This window comes from Ascaphus truei, chromosome 14 (assembly GCF_040206685.1).
Source record: "Ascaphus truei isolate aAscTru1 chromosome 14, aAscTru1.hap1, whole genome shotgun sequence".
NCBI classification, from domain to species: domain Eukaryota; kingdom Metazoa; phylum Chordata; class Amphibia; order Anura; family Ascaphidae; genus Ascaphus; species Ascaphus truei.
In genome coordinates this window covers 42,684,951-42,708,499 of record NC_134496.1, presented here as the reverse complement: position 1 = coordinate 42,708,499, position 23,549 = coordinate 42,684,951, and the positions used below count along the sequence as shown (strand labels likewise).

Sequence of the window (23,549 nt, the reverse complement as noted above, 5' to 3'; positions counted from 1 at the left end):
TCTGACTGTTGTCCCCAAACTATACTATGGAAGCGATTGTGTTTTATATCTATAATGGTTTTTTTCAGGGTTGAGGAGAAAAATGAAGCCCTCTCCCCAGAGAAAAATGAAAGAAATTCCCAGAAACAGAAATAAATCTCATTATGGCGTTGAGTGGAACCTTTTTAATACCAACATTACTAATACAGTTAAGAACATTCATAAAAATTAATGATAGATGCTCAGGATTTAATGTACCATGATTAACACGTCAAAAAATTCAAGGTGGATGCAATAGTCTGTAATCTTTAGAGTCATTTTGTATTTGTATATACACAATATTTCCTTATTTTGTGTTTGTAGCAAATGGTGAAATCGATATGGTTACACAATATGTTGTAGAACTAAATGAAAGATGGGTCAAAAGAGGGAAGGCAGAAGGAAGTCTCCTTTGGAAAATAAGATCCGAGCTGGTCCTGGGGTGTGAATAATGCAACTTGTACTGCAGAAAAGCAGCACTGTCATGCAGCGCAGATAAATAATACAACAACGGAACACAGAGAAACACCGATTTTATAGAGCAACATACAGAAGCATAAATACATACAACTTTCTTCAGCCTCCATTTGGATTAGACAGTTACATAAGGGTCTTAGGACAGTACAATAAAAATATATATTTTTTCACATGTATACAATGTTATTTTGCAGACTGTCACAAGAAACACAGCCACAGAAACATATTACGGTAGGCTTTGCACCATATGTAACTTACCATTTAAAAACCACGAGATCCTAGAAGAACTTTAAATAGTAATGAAAAAAAAAAACATTTATACATCAAATTGTTTTATTAGCCAACTATGTGCTTCTATTATTTCCTGGGTGTGTATTAAGGTTCACAGTTCTTCAAAATCATGGCCACCAGAATTCAGTGCCTCTGGATGCATGACTCTTCCCATAAACAAAACAGAGCCTGAAATCAAAGCAGAATCAGAGATTAAAAAGAAGAAGTATCTGAATGTAGACTGTACAAAGCATGAAAACTGGAAAATCAGAACACTAATCCAAAGGGCAGCTGTACATCCCTGAGAACGAGTCTGTACGTACAGTATGTCCTTCTCTGGGGTGTGTGATTAGCAGGCGAGATACATTTCAACGACAACTCTGAACACCGATTATAAGGGCTCGACAGTCTTAAAAAAAAAAAACACTTGCGCGGGCCACCCCCCGCGAGTCTTACCTGCGGCATCTCCCGGCATTCTCAGTCTTCTCCCCGTCAAATGACACCATGTTGCCATGACAACGCGACGCCGTGGAGCATCCCATTGTGATGCCAACGCAGCGTCATTTGATGCCGCGCGGCCATTTTAATGGGAGCGGTTAAAGTTGCAGGGGAGAAGACGGAGAATTCCAGGAAACACCGCCGCCGCACGCCACTACAAAGTACCCGACAGCAGGCAAAATGCACTCACCCAGGCGAGTGCATTTTTCGAGCTCTGCCGATAATGATAATGTGCGTCAAAAAGGGTCAAGCAACAAAAAGTCTTTCCTGCTTCTGTAATTAAAGGGCTACAAATTCTGACAGCAAGTGTTACTTTGGTTATTGCTAAGAACTTCTACCAAAAACTAATGTCAAAGCACTCGATCCAGGGAGTAATCTGATTGCCATTATTCGAGTCGTCAGGAAGGAATTAATTTTTTCCCTTATGAGATCATTGGATGATATTTCACTGAGGATTTTTGTTTGCCTTCCTTTGGATCTATATACTGTAAATATAAAGATAGGATAAGTATCTGTCTTCTAAATTTAACACAGCTTGAATTTGGACATGTCATTTTTTTAACCTATGTAACTGCATTATCGATGGTAACACACCGAGATGTTAAAAACCACTCACCAGTTTTCCGGCTTCTAATCAAGAAGAAGAATGGATGATCAACAATAACCTGAGGATACAGCACTGCCATTCTACTACTTGCAATCATTCCTAGAAAAGAAAAAAACCCACAATACACCCAATAAACATGAGACACCTAGGGCAGAACATTAATCTATCAGACACAGAATGCAATTTATGTAACAATGGATTTCAATTTGGACAGTCATTTAAAGAACCTTTCATTTTGAAGTACAACATTCGTTTTATACCCAACGAAACTTAAATGACAAGTATTCTAAGAATGTATACCCATTTTATATAATAAAACACGAGTGAGTAATTTGGTTAGTGAGCAAAGAAGTTTATCAAATTAAACCGCTTGCATTTCTCATGAGCCTTTTTAAATTGAGACGTTTTCCAAGGGCCTGATTTACCAAGTGGTGCAAAAGGCATCATACAGCCTATCCAAGGGTGTTACCCACTATGGCTCGACCATTATTTACATAACCAAGGACAATATTCTGTACCGGAGGCTGCGGCAGCTTCAGACCCTTCTTCATTAATCTCTAGGAAAGACTTGTGGACCACTTTATCCACACAAAGATCCTTGTTGTCTAGTGGGACAAACACAAACATTATTATACACTTGACTGCTTGAGAAGTTTAAACATGGTTACGGTTCTACATGACCACATCCACCCAAGCCTCGACATGCAAAAACCCATTACCACCCACATTAAACCCCATGAACCGTGTGCATAGGTAAAGCGAATGACTATGAAAATAAACCAAACCCATTTGCACATCCGATAGTTATCAAGATACTTACTGGTGAATTCACAGAGGTTAAAACCTCCTGCAGAAGAAACCAAACGCCCTCACATGTGCAATGGTAACCACAGCCCCAAGGCACACCCAGTACAACACATTATTTAGTTCATGACTATAGCTTACTATTCTCCTAAGTTTGGGTCAATTACTGTAGTTCAATCTTTTGGCCAAAACAGAACAAGCCTGCCAACCATGCCAAGGTAGGTCTTGCAGACATTGTGTATGTCTAATTAGAAACAAAACAGCTGCCAAAACTCAGGCCAAAAAGAAGCCACAACATAGTTCGGAAATAATGCCAGTAACTTCACCGGTATCTCAGGAACTGGGTGGGGGAGAGAAAACATAAGTGCAATTCAGCCAAGCAGGGTGCCCCGGTTATAAAAAAAACAAAAAACACAAACACACAAATGTTATAGTATGCAATTATAGAATCTGACAACATTTTAGAAATATTTAATATTTCTATTTTTAATGGTAAAGGTTCCACAACATGCCCAACACTAAAGCGATCTTAATATATTTTCTTCATATAAAAAAATAAATAAAAATAAAACACACACACAAAAGGTTGAAACACCTGTCGGTGAGATTTTCTGGCAACGCACGTCTATAACCCAGGCTGTGCAATATGGCAGGCATAAGCTTACAGGGCTCCATGTTAAAATGGATCATAAGCAAAAGGTGAGGCAGTGTGCTCATTTGCATGTCATTACCCAGAATCCCTAGCTGCAGTGAAAGCATTGTATGCAAAGAGATAATAGTGAAAAGGGTTGCAGACTTGTCCAAGCGTGAATGTGCTCACAAGTGATATTTTTATTTGAGGAGACTTAAAAAAAAAAACAGCATGTTTTGCTTAAATTAAAATCACAAAGTACTTAGTTATATGTAAACCATTGCTGAACTTATACTTCGAGATCCTTTTATGCACACTGAATATGCAGGTATATTTAGAAAAAATATAGATAAAAAAAAACAAAAAAAAAAAAAACACCACATTGCAAGTAGGCTATTAATAATATATTACATAATAGTAATAAAAACAAAATGAGAGAAATCACATGGAAAGCACAGAATTAGGAGGGATATAGGACAGAACGGTCTTACCGGATATCGCAGAGAGATCCGCTTGTCTAGAGAATATCTCCGTGATGCCAAGTCGCCTCAATGTGTCCTTTAGATTAACTACTTCTTCTACTTTGAACCTATAAAAACAGGCGTATTAAGCAGTTGTAAATAAAACGTAATACTTTAACAGTAGACATGTACCAATGGAAGATGAACCATTAGATATTTAGATGAAACAAAAACATGTTATAAATGTTCAAATGGATTTGAAGCAAAAGGCGACACACGATGCTCATTTGCACATATACATTCGGAACATATACATATCATCATCCTGGATGGCCCTCTGCCGACTTAAACTCAACATGTCAAAAACAGAGCTCCTCATATGTCATCCCAAACCTGGCCCCACTACCTCTTTACACATTACTGTTGGAAGTTCTGTCATACACCCAGTAGCGCAAGCACGCTGCCTAGGGGTCACGCTCAACTCTTCTCTCACATTCAAAACGTATGTAAAACCGGTCGCTTTTTCCTCCGCACACATATACGCCCTTTCATCTGTTACTCAACTGCTAAAACTCTGACACAGGCCCTCATTCTCTCACGTCTCGATTACTGTAACCTCCTGCTGTCCGGCCTTCCTGCCTCTCACCTGTCTCCCCTACAATCTATCCTAAACACTGCTGCCAGAATCACTCTACTCTTTCCTAAATCTGTCTCAGCGTCTCCCCTCCTGGCCTATCAAATCCCGCATCTCACACTCAATTCTCCTCATCATTTTTAAAGCTTTACACTCTTCTGCCCCTCCTTACATCTCAGCCCTAATTTCTCGTTATGCACCATCCCGACTCTTGCGTTCCGCTCAAGGTCTTCTCTCCATCCCCTTTGTATCTAGAGCCCTCTCCCACCTTAAATCGCTCACAGACTGCCCCAAACCCAGAATCCCTAGTTGCAGTGGAAGCGCTGAATGCTAAAAGATAATGGTGAAAAGTAGGATTGCAGACCAGTCAGACGTGAATGTGATAACAAGTGATATTTTATTTTGCTGTATGCTATTGTGGAGGGCTGTCTTCACTTTTTTGGCCCACCATAACTTTTTTTAATGTGTGGTTGAAACCTATCCCAGCTTCACATTACAAAGCCAATATAACCAGCCTCACACCGAGACCCACAATGTTGAAACAGCTGTCTGTGATTAGGTTTACCGCCTATGCACTTGTTTAACACAGGCTGTGCTTCAAAAGCGGTGCAAGGGCTGGGACCCGCTGCGCCCAGCGGCGCGGGCGGCCGCGTGAGCGTTCCCCACTAGCAGGGGAATCCTCCTGAGCCGGTCCCAGTCCCCCCTCGCTGCTGGCTCACTACGCGCTGTGACGCGTCAGCCGCCAGGGGATGCAAGAAAATTGTGATCCCGAGCGGCGACACGTCACGTGGTGCGCTGATGAGCCAATCAGCGGTGGGGGCGGGAGCGGGAGCTGTCAGGAAGCAAGGTAGGGAGGGTGTGTGTGTTGCTTTTGCTTACCTTCCAGCTGCAGCCCGAGTCCGTGGAGGGAGGGAGGGGGGGAGTAGCGGGTCCCTCCGCTCAAGCCACGCCCCCTCCCACCCACCTCCGGCTCCCTACAGACCGCGTATCGCGGTCTGTGTCTGTCAGCGCCCCGCCTGTCTGCAGTGCGGGTGCGCTGACTGAGGGAGCGGGGCCTTAGCCTAATGCAGCAGGGATAAGCTGCATAAGGTCCATGTTCAAATGAAGCAAAAAGGGTGACACTGTTTATTTGCATGTCATTTCCTAGAATACCTGGCTGCTGTGGAAACATTGTATGCTAGGAGATAATGGGAAAAGGAAGGGCTGCAGACTTGTCTGAGTCATGTGAATGTGCTCACAAGTGATATTTTTATATGCTGTATGAGACACACACACACTAAAAATATACACACAAGCAGTAGTTCATGTTAGCAAATCTTTCTATAAAAGTGAACATGCTGCAATGTATGCAAGTGTTGATAACCTCAAAACTAAAAAGGAATTAGTCTTCATGGGTACTTCTTAAACAGTGCAGGACACACACACACACACACACACACACACACACACACACACACTTTATTGGATGATTAGCTATTTGGCATGGTTTCAGGAAAGCGCTTGTCCCAACACGTATTCTTCTATAAATGTTCCTACTTAATTACTATGAAACCCATTATGCTTCCGTTTTGGTAAAATATGTAACATAGCACTGCGACACCATGTCATTATAAATTCACTCTCAACCATCAAGAACCAAACCCACATCACTGCAATATTAGAAACCCAAGAGTTCTTTCCTAGATACCCATGCATGGCTTTAAATTGTTTTTTTTGCATAATTTGCTTATTGTGTTGAAAACAAACTGTGCCTTACAGATATAGTCGAGACTTTCTCACACTGGCAAGTACATTCACTTTACTACAGCCTCCCAAGTACTCTGCCGGGCTTGTTATTTTTAAACTTGGAGAAATTGGAATTCTCTGGCTGGCAAGGATTAGGGGAAATAGAAGTGATCACTCTTGTGCCTTAGCTTTTCATTTCTCAGTGGACATTATCTGCACGCTACACTTCATAGCAGGTCTACTCGCGTCAGTAGATATAAATATTTATAGTGTTTATTTAGTGCTTTGATAAAACTCGACACCGCTTCTGCATTTTAATCAAAAGCCAGCACTTTTACCAGCCGTTAATCTCACAAACCTAAGTAGGGAAATTACTGAATCACTACATCAAATTTCAATCTTGTTTTCCTACACAAGCCTGTATATCATGTTGATATAAAGCAAAAGGGGCACGCTCTTCGTACCAGCAACTGAATTGTTTAAACCTTTTTTATTGATGGGATCCAATGCAGAAACCTTGAACTTCATAAGAAGAGCCATGTGAAAGGTAGCAGAGAACATTGAATACCCGTGAGGTTAATAAAAATGTTACATATATTACAGATAATCGTTTGTACAACCCCCCCGCCCCCCTCCCCCAAAAAAGGCATGAACATTAATCTAAAGAAAACAGCAAGGACGCAATACCAAAAGGTTTAAAAGTCCAAAACTGGGTTAATATAAAAACGTGGGAGACTTTTAAAGAAAATCAGTCATCAGTGGAGCTATTGGGTAATGCAATTCTTTAGGTGCAGAACACGATTTGGATTGCCACAAACCATATTGTTAACGTTGCTCCGAAACGAATTACCTGCAGACAATCACTGAAGAGGTGACACACACACACACACCTTTCCATATTTTTTAGAGCTGTAAAACAAATCATATCTTCCCATTTAATTGTAGAGAAATAAATAAAAAAATAAAAAACCCAACATAGAACAACATGTTCTCTATTCTATTAAATCCTAATAAATTGTGATCCCTTATGGCCATTTATACTCCATGAAAAGTAGCCATGGATATCAATATAATGATAGTATTATCAAATACTCATTTCACACATATTCCTTTGTCCCCAAGGTAATTCGCTGATGCAGTACATCCATATTTTCTAGGCATCCGTTTCCTTTTACTGATGTAAGGGGACTCTCCGTAGATGGTTTATGCATTCACCAACCTGTCGACAGATGCTACATCAGTCATTGATGGCTTATGCTATTTACCAAGTAGGATTCGTCTTTCTGGGAAGCCCTCTGTTGGAGCAGCTATGTGCCAAATTATAGGATTTCTAAGCACAGCTCTTTCTTGTAAGTCTCTACTAAACACAGCAAATAGATATTACACGTAAGGTATGCTCCACAGTCTCCAATAAGTCATGTACTTAAAAAGCAGCAAAACATGTGAAATCATTTTTTTTTTAAATCTGTTCTGTAGTATTAGATTATAATTACTGTATTCATATAAATAAAAATTATTATTAAACTCAATTTCTAATAAAGCATCCTTTGATTTGTGTAGCGGATTTTTAGCCCACCTCCCCAGCAGTGCAAGATCTTTGCAACCAGTTCCTGTTTGTAATACTTTGTTGCCAATATTCCCAGCAGTTTGAGCTGTAAAATGTAACAATAGATGTTATTGTAGTAATAAAAGGATACATTGTAGCTGCTGAGTTACATTGACTGAAGCAGCTATTATGTTAGTCAAGCCATAATGATTTTTGACAGATTTATATCAGGAGCACCAAATTATTGCCAGTTTCGGTAAGAATGTAGAATTATACATTGCCACATGCTGTACATATACAGATACGGAAGGGGAGGGGGGATGTAGTATTGCTGTTTTAAGACCCTCTGATATCGACTGTCTTTTACTACACATCCCTCAGAAACCAAGAGTATTCCTGACAAAACCTGCTCAGCTGACAAACGGTTCAGTGACTTACTGCTGTCATGGATATATTACAGAATATAACAGCCATTGCCATGAAAAACAGTGAAAAAAGTTGGGTTACTAAAGCAAAGAGAAGCACCCTGCATAGTATACAGCAAAATAATGATCTCCAAGTGCTCATCTTTTTTAGCAAAGCTCTCATCTAAAATAACGAGAAGATTTGAGGCTTTCAGTGTTTCAGTTCCAGAGCAGCGTGCATTGCATGTGTCACCACTCTGATACCCCAGAAGAAATCTAAAACAATGGCTGCCACACAGGAATTTCAGTGACATGGATTGTTATGTTAATACAGGGTTACAAATGTATTCCTTCAGTTCTCAGCTAGGGAAAGTACATGGGAAAATGTCATCATGTTATGGTGCATTACAACAAGCACAAATGTGTGACCATGGCAGTTGCCTTCCATCTAAGGACGTGTGGGCAACTCCTGTCCTATAGGGCAAGCAAATAGGTCAGGTTATCCCTGCTTCAGCACAGGTGCCACAGACATTGACTGAGCCATATGCACTGAAGCAGGGATATTACAAAAACCCAACCTGTTGGTGGACCTCGAGAGCTGGAGTTGTCCACTGCCGACGGAAGGTGAAAAAGAAGACACAAGGCAGCATGCGCTACTCCTGCAAACAAGGTTACTGAAAGAACCACGAGAGCTTCAACACGACGCGTACCTTGGCAGGTAAACTTCCACTTTTTGCTTTTTCACAGAGTTAGCCCAGTCTTCAATCAGAGAGGCTTTGACCAAAGGTTCAAGTGTAGCCAATGGAACTTCCTGTCTGGAAAGAACGATCATCAAGCTTAATTCCTCCCCTTCATATGGCATTTCCAGGACTTGGTAGACTCCACCTGCCTCATTAGATCCATCACTAAATTCCCCTGCAACAAAATGCTAAATATTAAAGAATGGTTAACCAGAGGACACATGCATACCAAAAAAGAAGGCGCATGTACTCTTCTAAAGTCTAATTTTGTTAAAATATTTGTCTCCTTGTTATAACTTGGCTGCTTCAGGTCACATTATTGTTGTCCAAGTTCTACCTGGCCAGTATTGTGTGTGTGAATTACAAGTTCTTCCCCGGAACTTTTGACAAAGAACATTCTCAATATTAATATTTTATTGCATTACAAAGGCATTAGCATGTAGTAAACTGCGATCTCACAACATAGTGAGTGGGTGGACAACTTTGGAAATAATTACCAAATTCTCGAATAAGAGATGCTCATAACTTGAAGCTAGAACGTCTACAGTGAACTTCAAAAATCAATGAAAAAGGACCTAAATAAATGATCTTCCACTGGCAAATAACAGAAGTCTTAGATAAAGCATGGATTCGGACAATACACCTACAAGGACAACCATACATATCCAGAAAATGGATCACTCTGCAACTGTTCCTAATGCTAGGCCAGTCTCGTACAAAACCTGCTGCATGTACCATAGACTTAAGGCCACAATACATGCAGCATTGCATTTTTTTTGTTGTTGTTTTATTTGGGTTTGAAGCAGGGGGTCCCTGGAGTTGAACAGTGTTAATTTCAGCTTCTGGGACCCTCTGCTTCGAGAACCTAGCCTCTGTATGGGGTGCCGGTATCTCTGTGCAGTTTATATGTTCCGGTCACGCTGGCCAGTAGAAAACCGCGCCGGATCATGTCACTGCTTCCGAACGGCCCGTGTGACATTTAAAAGCCACCATTGTGTTAGATGCACAGGTTCCCTGGCTGCAGAGACACCGGCTCCCCTACAGAGGTTAGCATCACTGGAAGCAAGTTGTCCCTGGGGCTGAACAGATCAGCACTGAAGACTCCCTGCTTTAAAGCTGCAGTTGTCTTTTTTTTTTTTTTTTTTTACATTTATTTTTTTACTTCAATAGTTTCATGTGGGCAATCTCTAATTACCTAAAGAACTGTATAGCTGCAGCTCAATTCGTTTTCCATGTATTGATAGGTCGAAATTTGGTGACATATTAAAAGCTGGCATTTGTCTATAATCTGCTTGACTGGCAGTGGAAGCTCATGAATATTCATGAGCATTCCTGCACTGACAAGTGCTAGAGGGAGGGCAGTGCTGACAAAGGGGTGTGCCAGAGCTTGTGACAGGACATGAAGGGGCAGTGCCTTAGCAAATGGCTGTTAAAATAGAATACAAGAAAATTGGTCTTTCAAAGTTGTTTTTTTAAAAACAGAAAATGCTAAAAGTATTTTTTCTTACTACAGAACTGCTTTAATACAAAAAACAAACATGCAGGATATTGACTGAACTGCAGCTTTAAACCAGAAAACAAAAACGCAATGCAGAGCTGCTGTAAATGGGAACATCGTTATATTGTGCAGAACCCAGAGGCTGGATTCATGGACCCAGAGCATTGTTTCGATTAGATACTATACATAATGTGCGATGTGCTCATCACATTTTGAAACTAATAGTCTAGTAACTGTGCTGACATTTCTGCTTGTTTGCCAAAGGGAAAATAAATAAATAAATGTATAGTTTCCAAAGCCACTGAAGGTCATTTGATGATCACACCTGTGCTATAATCTTTCAATGTCACCATAGAGAAGTCATGTACGCACCAGGCATGGAGACCATCTCGGAGTTTACAGCTGTCTGGCTGCAGCTGGTGTTTTTCCACCAGGATTTATTTTCTTATCTTTATTAAATAAAACTGTTCAACTGATTTATAATCTACCTGGTTTATCTCAGATTTGTGCTCTGCGGTATTGTGTGCATATTTCCTCTCCGAAACAGAACAGGCCGGTGGTTGTGTGTCATGTTTGGCCTTCAATGCTTACAGAGGTTGCTATTCATTTCCTGGTCAGTAATATCCAGATCATAGACTAGTGAGATAACTACTAGAAAGATTAAGGCACCGGTTTGTGATGTACCTTCCGCTTACTTCATACAAAACAAAATAAATATCCAGCAGGAGTCGCAAGATTAAAACAAATTACAGAGTGCTGATTAGATTATAAAAGCTCTCAATTAACAAACTAGTCATTTTTTCTTCTCTAAATAATCTGCTAAAATGTGTCTTTTCTAAGTTTATCCTTCCTTGACTTGCAGAACAAAATGGGCCAGGGGGTTCTCATCTGCCATTAAGCTTTATTATAAACCCCTCTGCCATTTAAGGAGCGAGAAACGGTCAATACCAAAAGTTATCAAGTGTATGTTTTGTTAATATTAACTATAATTATGAATACAAAGCACTTTCACCTAGACCATTCTTACACTGCAGATGCAGAATTTAAAAACAGCCAAGTTATCATCAATAAATATTAAAGGGGCTGATCAATAAATGTGGGATCCCTAAAGCATCAAACAGGGTGAACTATTTATTTTACTCACCATAGTAAAATTCTCCCTTTTGGTACATCATTGGAATTTGCACTTCACTTTCATCATCTTTAGTGAAGGAGAAGGTCCTGGTGTTCTCTGGCCGGAACTGTGACTTCCAGTTACCCTTAAAGTAGACCGCATTGACCAGAACCAACTTGGTCAACTCATTGAAGTCTTCCGATGAGAAAAGATCCTGAATACGGTCTGTTAGATAGGAATAAATCAAGGAACCAGTTCACCCATTTTCAGAGGACTTTTATTCAAAAAAAAAAAAAAAAAGAAGGCTGTATAGTTATCTCTCTATCAGGGATGGAAAAATCCCGGGTGCCAGTGTCTACATTTTCTGTGCCATCAGTGCTGACTGACCTGTCACCACAGAGACCGCACTTAATCACACCTTATCAATTTGAGCGCAATGTGTAACTGGGAGTGCTGATGCTGGCCATGACTGACAGGTCAGTCCGCATGGCTTTGCTAAAGTCCGGCACGGGGCAGGGCTTCGGGACTATGTCCCTGCAGTTACCTTGTTGGAGGGTAGGAGTGAGGCAGAAGCATTCTGGATAGTTGGTGGGAAAACGGGATTGGTGGGGAGGGGTTCGTGCGTCACTGTGCAGGAACGCCCCCCTCACCACCGAAAACGTGGGCTCCTAAAAATTCTGCCTGGCTCCTAAGTATAATATATTCTTGTCCCCCCCCTGAATGATGGATATCTAGCGATCTAATGTTTTGCTCTGCAAGTAAACAATAAAAAACAAAGCATTGGACATTGTTCACAACACTGGACATTTACTGTAGCTCAATATGTACAATATACACTGAATCGTAGGTTTTTTATGGGGATGTCATTTTCTTCTTACAAAATGTCAAAGTAGTATAAAACCATTCAAAATTAAAGTTTTACATTGACACCTGAATAGAAGAGTTGATACTAATTTTTTTTATATTGCTAGTTATTTAATAACTAGTTTTTGTTGAGTGGAAATGTAATGGAAAATAATTCTGAACTGAAGATAACATACTATTGGTGTGATTTTCCACCCACATATTGATGCGATTTGCTACTGTTGAACCTTGACTGAAGTCTACATTTTCTACTTCTGCCTTGAAATATTTTTTCATCAACTGTACGAACTTGTCACTGATATGAAATCCATTTTGTAAGTACAGGGCATTGGCGATGTCCAACGCGTAATGTCTCTCTTTGGCTGTCATCATGCTGGAAAGATCCTTTAACATAGAAAATTCTTCACCTTTGCAGAGGGGGGAAAAAAAAGCAAAGAACAATGACAGACATTAAAGACACAGACCGCGTCAATCAACATTGGTCAACGAGATTGGGCAATTGACAGATAAAAAGCAAGTATGGCTACATACAGTATTTATAAAATATATTTCACCGGGAGAAAAAACACAATAAGATGTCTCTAGTTTTAATGCTTTAGAAAGAAAGCAAATAATGCAAGATGTAGGTGGTGAAAATAAAAATACAATTTTGACATTGATATTGTTACTTAAAACAAAACCAGAAGGGACACCAAGAAAGAAAACAGTGAATCCATAAAGCTCGGTAAAGATATTTTTGATGACCAAGGGGTCTGCTATCCAATTAGGAAAGTAATTAAGTAAAATTGCATCATTTATGCATTAGATACTTGTTTACAAAATGTCCCCGACTACCCTAAACTTAGGCTATGTCCTTGGTAAAGGAGATCGCATGAGCGCTACAATCAAAATGCCGTAAGGCAATGATCGTGGCCATAGAGGGCAAAACCGCTCACGTGATGCCATGAGCACGCCCCCTGGCATGTCGCAGACCTCGGCAAGTTCAGGTGTGCGTGACGTCATGCGCGTCTGTACTATATCCGAGGTCCTATACATTTATGAGAGCTGTGATTCAACAAAACCAATGTCCCCAACCTTGAAGACATTCCTGAGGAAATCCGTGATTTCTCCTTCTCCTCTCAGTCCATGTGTGTAAGAACAGGTACCGATTCCCCGAATCACACTGGTGTAATAAAGTTCTTTCACATCCAAAGCCCCCAAAACAGTTTGCCTAGCTCAGGGTTGGCAAACTCCAGTCCTCAAGGGCCACCAACAGGCCAAGTTAAGGATATCCCTGCTTCAGCACAGGTGGCTCAGTCAGAATGACAGCCATCTGTGCTGAAGCAGGGATATCACCAACACCTGGCCTGTTGGTGGCCATTGAGGACTGAAGTTGGCCACTCCTGGCTTAGCTACATTTAGCATGGCCTTTTCAAAATGTTTTGGTCATGCAATTAAGATATAAGATGCATAACAGTCATTGACATTGCAGTGACACTTTAAAATCAAGTAGATGTTTAATTAAAGATTGTGCCTTATCTTATTTTCCATTATGGAACCAAAACACGGAGAGAGATATAGATAGATAGATCTATATCTATATATTTATATTTATTTGAGGAGTTACTTTTGTTTTTACCCTGCAGGTGCTCTGTTGGGAAGGAAGAAGGGGGTGTGTGGTAACAGTTCCCCCTACATATTAAAACTATGAATAACAAAAACCTTGATGGAGTGTACAGTACCATTCTTCAGTTTGTTGTATCCCATAGTATGGCGGATCTCTTTCAGGGTGGAACCACGAGCCCCCAGCTCCGCCATTCCCACCGCCATTGCAATGCTCAGGGGCGAGAAGACTAGGTTCTCATCTTCATTTGTGGCTCGCAGTTCGTGGTAAACCTTGACTGAAAACTCTGTAATAGTATCATCATGAACACTTGTACCGAAAGCTGCAGCTTGCAGAGCTACCAGAGAGAGCAAGCTGAAGAGATGCATTGTTGCAACCTACAGATGACGCCAAAAGGCATAGAAAAAAAAAGTTAATGCATAGCAAGAAAACAATGAAAGGAAGAGACATTCAGATATATTTGAAGTGTATTTATGTAATGGTGCATTATAGGGCAGACAATCAAATACAGCCCTAAACAATCATTTTAAAGGGCTGAAACATGGTCTTGACAAGAGTCCACCTTTATGATAATACCAGTGGTAGTGTGATTAGACCTCTCCACACAATGAATATATATCTATTTTTTTAAATCAAACATATTACAATCTGGGGCTATTTACTGCTGGTGAAATGACCTTTATATGTTTAAAATACATACATTAAATAAACTGCCACAGCTAATCAACATATATTATGTAAGAGGGTAATAAATGAGCACTTTTTTTCATGTTTGAGAGCATGAAAATGAATAGAGGTGGTGGTGGTGGGGGGTTATGAGGAAAAAAAATATATAAAGTATGAAATGTATTTATACAGGCATACCCCGCATTAACGTACGCAATGGGACCGGAGCATGTATGTAAAGCGAAAATGTACTTAAAGTGAAGCACTACCTTTTTTCCCACTTATCGATGCATGTACTGTACTGCAATCGTCATATACGTGCATAACTGATGTAAATAACGCATTTGTAACAGGCTCTATAGTCTCCCCGCTTGCGTACAGCTTCGGTACAGGTAGGGAGCTGGTATTGCTGTTCAGGACGTGCTGACAGGCGCATGCGTGAGCTGCCGTTTGCCTATTGAGCGATATGTACTTACTCGCGAGTGTACTTAAAGTGAGTGTCCATAAACCGGGGTATGCCTGTACTGTAAATGCCAACAAAAGAGAATCCATGAATGATGGACCATGCAGATCATGGGCTGTGTGTCATTTACCCATTATACAAAAGCACTGCAAGGTTCGTGTCACTTTTACCCAACATACTTACATGTGGTATCCAAGATGTCAATAAAAGGTTGAGACCTTCACTAAAAAATCCCAGCATATGCAGACCCATGATAGTGTGGTAACCGTCAATTTCCCTGCCACCCCCCCCCCCCCCCCCCCCCAAGGTAAGCCAACCGTTATCTGCTTGGGTATTGCAGCAAAATGATCATTTTATCAATGTGTTGCTTATTTGTAAGACAAACATGCCAACAGTTAAAGTAATCCGCTGGTGGGATAAAATAGACAGCTACAAAAAATTTTTTTTAAACCCCACACTGAATATAAATTATGAAAATGTATTGTGGCACGGTGTTTCAAAACCACTCTGCGCGTCTGGCGTTTGCTCCCAGAGTACAATAAAAAGAAATAAATAGTACCGGTCTTATAATCCATCGAGCAGAAAGAACAACTACATTATGAAAACAAAATAAATGTGCCAGACACTGCATTACAGGTTTTTAGCAATTAAAACAATATGGCAATTAAAACAATATGGCAATCTATTTCCTCAAATTAAAGATCATAGATGCCACATATTCTGCAAGCAATGCGAAACGGGTCTAACCACATTTAGAAACACACGCTCTTGCCGACTTCAGGCACTATTATTATGATGAATAAAAAGTCACTTATTTAAGCAAAGGCAATATGAAATACCATTGCAGTGCGCTACATGCATTATTTGTACAGAAAGGAACATTTACTCATTTTTAAAATGTTTTACCAGGAAATACATTGAGAGTTACCTCTCATTTTCAAGTACAGAGGCGGCACATTTTATTTGAGTGCGGCTAGCTCCGCAAGCCTGGGGATGCCCCGGCATGCTAGCCGCACTCCCTCGGCGTGCCGCGCGTCATCGACGCGCGGTCACGCGTCATAGGGTGCCTGCACCCCCTGCACGCGCGTCCAGGGCTCCCCGAGGGAGCCCTGGTGTCCTGCGATGTGGGGGACGGCGGCAGGGGGTTCCGGGGGACCCGGCAGACCCGGCAGCGGGAGGGAGAAAGCCCCGATCGGAGGGCGCTCCTCCGTGTCTTCGGCGCGCGCCCGGCACCCTCTGGCGCGCGCCAGGTTACTGCTGCGGCCGAGAACGGGCAAATGCTCGAATAAACTCGGCCACAGCAGTATGTCCTGGGCATAGACTAATGACAATGCATCGTTATACGTTATATTTACTGACACTTCATGGACAGTTAGGGACAATACAAATGCTATGGGTGTATTTAAAGACAGTTACAGACAACATTAAAATTTGAGACAGCTGAAGTCTTCTGTAGGTGGCGTTGAGAGTCTCAGGAAGATTGTTCCAGATGTGAGGTGCATGGCAAGAGAAGAAAGAGCGACCGGATTTTTTGTTGAACCTTGGAACCATGAACAGCCTTTTGGAGAAAGATCTCAGATGATAAGTGCTGCATGTGGTAGGGGTGCGGAGCTTGTTCAGATAGGCGGGTAGCTTGCCCAGAAAGTATTTGAAGGGAAGACAGGAAAAATTTACTTTGCGTCTGGTCTCTAGGGACAGACAGTCTAGTTCTTAGGCTGCGTCCAGCAGTGCTGAGCCATGCGGACGCTCTGCGTTGAGCTCCGTCATCCTCAATGAGGATGTCTTGAGGGGGCTACTGTGAGCGTCCGCAGGCGTCCTGAGGCGCAGGGATTTTCAGCCGACGGCAGAACCCGTTTCTGAGCGCGCTGTCGGCTGAAAACCTCCAATCAGAGCGAAGCAGCATCAATGTCACGGCGCCGTGATGTCGACGCTTTGCGGGCTATTGGCCCAGTGACGCCCAATTTATTCCCAAAGAGAAATTCTCCTTCAAAAAGGTAAATTACACAGGCAGTTTTTGAATGCTGCGTCCGCCATCCACTGTGAGGCACAGCGCTCTTCTTGCCGTTACTGCATAAGCCATTGATCTGGCTGCCAGTCTTACCGCATCCAGTGATGCTTCAGCTACGTAGCCGGCTGCCCATTTGATTTATGACAATGCCTTTAAAATAGAAGTTCTCTTGACTCCCTTTTCCAATGCTTCTTCTATATTAGCAATCCATATCCGCATTGATACCAATGTCGTTGCCATCGCTGGTTTGCATGCTGTACCTGCTGCTACATATGCTTTCTTCAAAACACTCTCCATTCTCCTATCCATTATGTCTGAGTGATGCTGCATCTTCGACTGGTATGGTTGTTTTTCTTGAAACTCTGGAAATTGCTGCATCAATTTTTGGATTGACTTCCCAGCATTATACCTCCTCTTGTACAAAAGGATACACCCTGTTACATTTTCGGGGAAAATTCAGTTTTCTATCCGGCTGTGACAATTCCATTTGTATCATATCTTTGATTACTTGATGAATTGGAAAACATCTGGTTTTCTTCTGCCTTGTTCCAAATAATTTATTTGATTTCTTAGTATCTTCTTCTGTATCCTCTAATTCCAATGTTTCTCTCATTGCCTTTATAAAAAGGACCCACCATTTCTAAATTAAATTCTGATTCTCGGTGCAATTGTCAAGCAGCTTGACAATGGCACCGAGTCATGGGAACATTGACTGCAATAGGTCAGGCCCAAATTGGGCATTTAATGTTGGAGCGCCTGTGTCTCCTCTTCAGATACTAGGACAAATTGAAAATGGTAAGCACTGTTGGGAGGGGGTGGAGATATAGGGAAACACAGGTTCAGCTTCATGATTGTAGTTAGAGTTGCACTTTGATAGTAGGGAAGTAGCCAACCCCACAAAGTATACATTTGCAAGATCAATGGGATTTGTTATAGAGAGAGATATATATATAATGGTTTTTGAGGCAAAAAGTAACACTGTGTGCTCATTTGCATGTCATTTCCCAGAATCCCTTGCTGCAGTGGAAGTGCTGTATGCTGGGTGATAATGGGGACAGGCGGGGTTGTAGACCTGCCTAAGACATGCAGATGAGCATACAGTTGTATTTGCATACATATATACATATATGATAGAAGGCTGGAAAATATTGTTGACCTTCCAGAAGTTTGCTGGATTTGATTAATTCTAATAAAAATTGTCTGTGTAATATTGAGCTTTTGCTAGTATTGTTTGCTTTGCACATTTATTCTGCAGACATCTGTAGTTAAGATCTTTGGTAGTTCTCATCTATCTGTTCCACAAGGCATATGTTCTAGTACAGTGGTTTCCAACCTTTTTTTGGTTAAGGTACCTTATAATAAGAAGATTGTGAAATTCTGAGAAACCCCAATACGCTCTAATAGCGCGTCTGAGATAAGATGCATTGTAAGGAACCCCAACCCTCTCCAATAGCACGTCTGAGATCAGATGCATTGTAAATTCTTCTTTATTTGGTACAATTTTCAAATGACCTGAAAATTTCATGGAACCCTTTTGGGATGCCCGCGGAACCGTATGTACATCAACTTAACAGGCCTAATGCTTCGTGAGAAAGACCCTTGAAAGAAGGCAAAACGTGGATGAATAATGCAGTTATTCCTTTTATGATCTGATCGTACAAAAGAATGGTGAACAACAACAATATATTTATTACATGTACTACACAAAGTAAGTGACAAATATGTATACTGTACACCACTTCCATGCTACGTATGGAAGTCCTGAATATATAATGTGGACTAAACACAGTAGCCTAAAACTTTGACTTCCATGTCCTCCAGCCGTCTCTGCACCAACAGGGAAAAAGACAGAATACAAAAGTCTTGTTCAAATCATATACCTGTATAATACACCGCATTCATGTTGGTGGATGCAACTTTAGATTAACAAAATGTATCTTTTTTTGCACACATTTTTTTTCAGAATAGAAAAATTAAGTTAAAGATGATAACATATGTACACAGTACAGAAGTTGCTTGGATGGCGGTGCAGATGCCTTGAAAAAATTTGTGGGACCAAAATTGCAATGTGCTGGGTACAAAACGTTTAATGGCACATAAAAAACAGCCTTGCATAGGAACTCTGGCTCCTATTCCTTCACTTTATGTACACAGTAGAACAATCACATTATTTCCCCCAAATAAAAGCAGGAAATAATGATATTTTATCCAGGAACATTGCTCAGCAAGTTCAAAAATCAACAACAGTCACATCAATAAATCCTGTTGCACCGTTTGCAAGGCTCTGCCGGCCACTTGTTTCTCATCGGGATCATTCCACAACATTCATTATTTAATATATAGCCAGTCAGTCACCGATTAACAATACTTATGCTTTTATCGAATCACAGAGATACATCCAAAGACGCATTTTGTTTCTCTTGGGAAAAACGGCATGATCGCAAAGTTTACAATGTTAAACCATCTTTAAATATTACTATTCACTCACCACTGATGTGACACCAACTCAAATGCTAAGCACAGTCATGGCTTCAAGGCAATGAGTTTAATAAAAGTACAGAAGGGAGGGAACCAAGTCAGGCTCTTTTTAACCCCTTGTCTGCCAGAGGGGCATGTAAGTAGAGCTAAAAATCATAGTCCAAAACTGAATGGTCAACTATGACAGATTACGGCAATTGGACTAAATTAAAAAACTGCTTGAAATACGCATTACTCTGCTTTCGCCAAATTGAAATGGGGCCAGAGACACAGTGAAGCGATGGGACTCAAAAGCAGAGAATTCCAGCTCTGAAAACACTTGATCGTGCGAACCACCCATGCAAAACAGTACTATGCAAAACAGAACTATGCAAAGCAGATCACAAAACAACCTGTTTAATGAAAACGCTCATGTGGCATTGGTAATTGTAGTGGTTTACTTGGCTTGCATTGAGCAGGGTCCATAACACGGACAAAGAGTGGGCACATGTAGTTCTGCAAGGATTGTATGTTGATTTGAAACTATATCTATATATCTCAACAAAAAAACAACACACACAACTTGGAACATGGTTTCTACCTATAGGACAGGATTGTGGGGTTTTCAAACTCATCAGTCACTCCCTGCTTTACCAAAACAGGTTAGGATCAGCAAGAAATGTATTTGTAAATCAACATTAAGTTAACATGAATATTCAATTTCTAACAGGTGTCACAATTATTTCTCTGTGCAACTGGGTCTCAGCTATTGTATCATAATTGGGGATTATTTCTGGGGAAACCCTAAACCAGGAGTGGCCAACTCCAGTCCTCAGGTGCCACGAACAGGGCAGGCTCTAAGGATATCCCTGCTTCGGCACAGGTGGCTCAGTCAATGAATGAGCCACCTGTGCTGAAGCAGAAATATCCTTAGAACCTGCCCTGTTAGTGGCTCCTGAGGACTGGAGTTGGCCACTCCTGCCCTAAACGGGAAATCCAGGTACAACAGCAATTCTGGAAAACAAAAAACAAACGTCATGATGATTACTATTACTTTACCAAACAGGAAAAGTAACCACGATTCAGAATAGTTGATAAACACTTTCTTATCACTATGAATCACGGTTCTATTTTGTATTGTAAGGTTTATGTAGATTAAAGCAATGCGTTACAAGCACCCCCAACTGTGAAAGGGTTAAACAAATCCCTTTTCCTTTGTCTGGATGCACACACCGTACATATAGTTTAGTACCGGAATACTGCAATACCCTGACACTTCTAAGCAGCATTCAAATGATTGGATGTGACAGAGCAAAACTGCAAGCAGAGAGAGAGCATCAGGAAATGTAAAATATCCTTCACCGCAACATGAATTCTTGGTTACAAGCCAGATTTTGTATTAGTTTGGTTCTCAAGGCCTCCAACTACTGTACGTGCGTGCAATGATGAGGCAATTCAAAGTGTGTGGCTACAGGGAGCGTAGTCCAACTCCAGGAACATACACTGGAGCTCTAATCAAATAAAAGCTCTTTACAAATCCTTATCTTCTTATTTAGATGGATTACACAAACTCATTCACTTTTGACAGCAAGACTAATGCCCCAATCATTTCTCGAGCAGATCTATGCTGCCTGCCACACCTGCTACCTGCAAATAGGAATGCATATTGCTTCAAAGTAATGTGTTTTACATCACACAGCTTATTTTGTCTTTTTGACAAAGAGCCAAAATATGGTTGCCACTTTATTATGAAAAAAAAAAACACTAAAACACTAAAACACCTAGCCTGAGTGTTATAAGTCACAAGAACAATTTATATTGGAAAAAAGGTGCCAACATCAATATTTATAGCACGGTAACACTGTTACTAACTGGTAATAAAAATGGAGAAGTCTGGTTCTTAAGCCTCGGCCATGTTTACCGCTTGCTGGCGGAAGCGCACTAACGCGCGCTCCCACTCAGCACTGAGCCCCTACAGTCGCAATTAGAGCGGCTTTAGTAGGGGCTCACCTGCGCTTCCGCGCGCTTGCGGAAGCGCAGGTCTTAGGGGAATTTAAAATTCCCCCGCTTGCCGGCGCGACAGGCCGGTCACGTGAGCGGTTCGCCCAATGAGGGTGAACCAGCTCCGTGACGTCACTGGCCCGCCCCCGGCCAGTGAGGCGCCCGCCCCCTGTCGGCGCGTGCGGTATGCAACCGCAAGGCCAGGGAAAGCACCTGCTTTCCCTGCGCCTCAGCGCGCCAGCAGGGAGCATGGCCGAGGCCTTAGAATGCCCCAGGGAAGACTAATTTCTGAGGGCATGGGTAGCCAATTGTAAATAAATAAATATGTACATAGGTAAAAGCTTTCTACGGGCCCCCTAGCATTTTGAATGCAGTGTAGCAGAGTGCAAATGTGTTAAAATGTAGTGATACTGTAATTGATTCAATAACATCTTAATAAATGTTGGGGGGGGAGGGGGAGAATTGTATAGCAGTTTACATCATATGTGCATTAAAAGTCCAAAATATATGACTACTGTATTTGTTTTAGTAGAGCCTTGGAATTAAAAAAAAAAAAACAAGTAATGATACTTTTGGTTTGTACATTAAATTATACGCACATTTTAAAAATTCCATACCTCCTAATACAGGGGTGGGCAATTCCAGTCCTCCAGGGTCACCAACGGGTCATATTTTCAGGATATTCCTGCTTCAGCACAGGTGACAAATCAGTGGCTCAGCCTGTCCTAATACCACCAAGGCTGTACGCCAGGGAGTAACTGCCCTGAAGATGAAGTTAAATACCAATGTCTCGTTGATGAAAACCTGCATCTTAGATTTTAGGGGAGCACCTTGATAAAAAAAGGGATCAACAATTTGTGGGATATGATTCGCGCTTCTCACTAATGGAGAGAAATCTCATCTGGCCCCAACTGGGCTAAGACAGCAACACTGGTCCCTTGATAAAAAAAGGGAGAGAAACTGAGACCAGAACTACGGCGTTTCTGCAAAACAAGTTGTGATTTAGGAATAGAATACCAGTTTACGTGATATCGCATTTTCTTAGAAAGAGCAGCCCATGTATATCATTTTTCTAAATCCAAGCCTTTGCTTGTCCCCTTGCAATTTGATTTGTCAAAGCAACTATTTTAAATCAAACCACAAGTTAAAAACATGGTTCAATATTTTGGACAGGGTTAAATAAAAAATGAAGTGTTCAGCTGTTGAGTTTAATTATTTATTTTTAAAATTGCAAGTACAGGTAGCCCTCGCTATCCAACGTTTCACTTTATAACGAATGGCATATCCAACGCTTTACAATGCAACCCTATCGGCCGTTTTTCGACGCCGGAAAGCGTTATCCAACGCTCACCGCCACTGATTAACACGGGGGCTCACTTTACAACGGTTTCACTATCCAACGCTACGTCCAGAACGGATTCCGGTGGATAACCGAGGACCGCCTGTATTAATCTAATACTAAATTTAAAAAAAATGGGATTAACCCAAAAACCCATGTAGGATATTGTATGGATTGGTCCTTTAAAATTGACAACGTATGAGCATTTCCACCCTAGAGAAGAAACTCCACTGACATGGAATGGCATCTATTGTTTCTAATCTCTGATCTTCATGGAGACCCCAGGAAATCATGAAACACCAGAAATAAAACCAAGTGCCATTAATTCAAACGCAATGGTGGAAAAGATCAGTTCACATGCAGCCATCACACTGGTGTTTGGGTGGGAAGGGCTGACAAGGGAGAAGGAGCCTCAGATAGGACTGGTTATTATGGCATTAATGGTCCCCACTGCCATAATAAATAACATGCATACCTTCCATTAAAACCCACTTACCTGCAGAGTATGGCAGTAACAATACCTGCAGAGTATGGCAGTAACAATGCCTGCAGTTACTAAGACCAGCATGGAGAATGGTCATTGAACTGATGACAATGAGCACCCCCCTCCCTCACCTACCTCAGGACCAAGATGCTTCATCTCCAGCTGCTGCTCTGTAATGAAGCTGCGCCACCTACTCTCGCTGCTGACTGCAGGCTCCACCCCCCCCCACCTAGCGCC

The 23,549-nt window shown here is 41.3% G+C and overlaps 2 protein-coding genes across 3 annotated transcripts in view; one reads left to right on the top strand and one right to left on the bottom strand.

The window, feature by feature from the left end:
- Positions 1-860, top strand: part of LOC142466019 (transient receptor potential cation channel subfamily V member 6-like) — a 22,697-nt gene extending 21,837 nt beyond the window's left edge. Inside the window, exon 15 of the mRNA XM_075570623.1 lies at positions 69-860. Coding sequence (XP_075426738.1) covers positions 69-135 — 67 coding nt within the window. The 3' untranslated portion in view covers positions 136-860. The remainder of the gene's footprint in view (positions 1-68) is intronic.
- On the bottom strand, positions 535-23,549 carry SERPINI1 (serpin family I member 1). 2 transcript variants are annotated; one of them, XM_075570624.1, is made up of 9 exons: positions 23,448-23,549; positions 14,013-14,271; positions 12,468-12,698; positions 11,458-11,652; positions 8,786-8,990; positions 3,797-3,894; positions 2,389-2,475; positions 1,880-1,969; positions 535-954 (listed from the first exon to the last, which is right to left on the bottom strand). In XM_075570624.1, exons 1-9 carry the CDS (start codon positions 23,466-23,468, stop codon positions 878-880), a joined length of 1,263 nt encoding a protein of 420 aa, XP_075426739.1. In that variant the 5' UTR covers positions 23,469-23,549; the 3' UTR covers positions 535-877. The 2 variants fall into 2 exon arrangements, with proteins under 2 accessions (XP_075426739.1, XP_075426740.1); XM_075570625.1 differs by lacking the exon at positions 23,448-23,549 and adding an exon at positions 22,107-22,245.

What these genes read in the sequence shown, in the direction of transcription:
- SERPINI1 (XM_075570624.1), bottom strand. Translation starts at nt 23,468, where the DNA reads ATGAAGCATCTTGGTCCTGAG. An exon ending in ATACAACAAACTGAAGAATG is followed by an intron (nt 12,699 to 14,012) that starts GTACTGTACACT and finishes CCCTCTGCAAAG; the next exon opens with GTGAAGAATTTTCTATGTTA. An exon ending in GTGGAAGTTTACCTGCCAAG is followed by an intron (nt 3,895 to 8,785) that starts GTACGCGTCGTG and finishes CTGTTTTTATAG; the next exon opens with GTTCAAAGTAGAAGAAGTAG.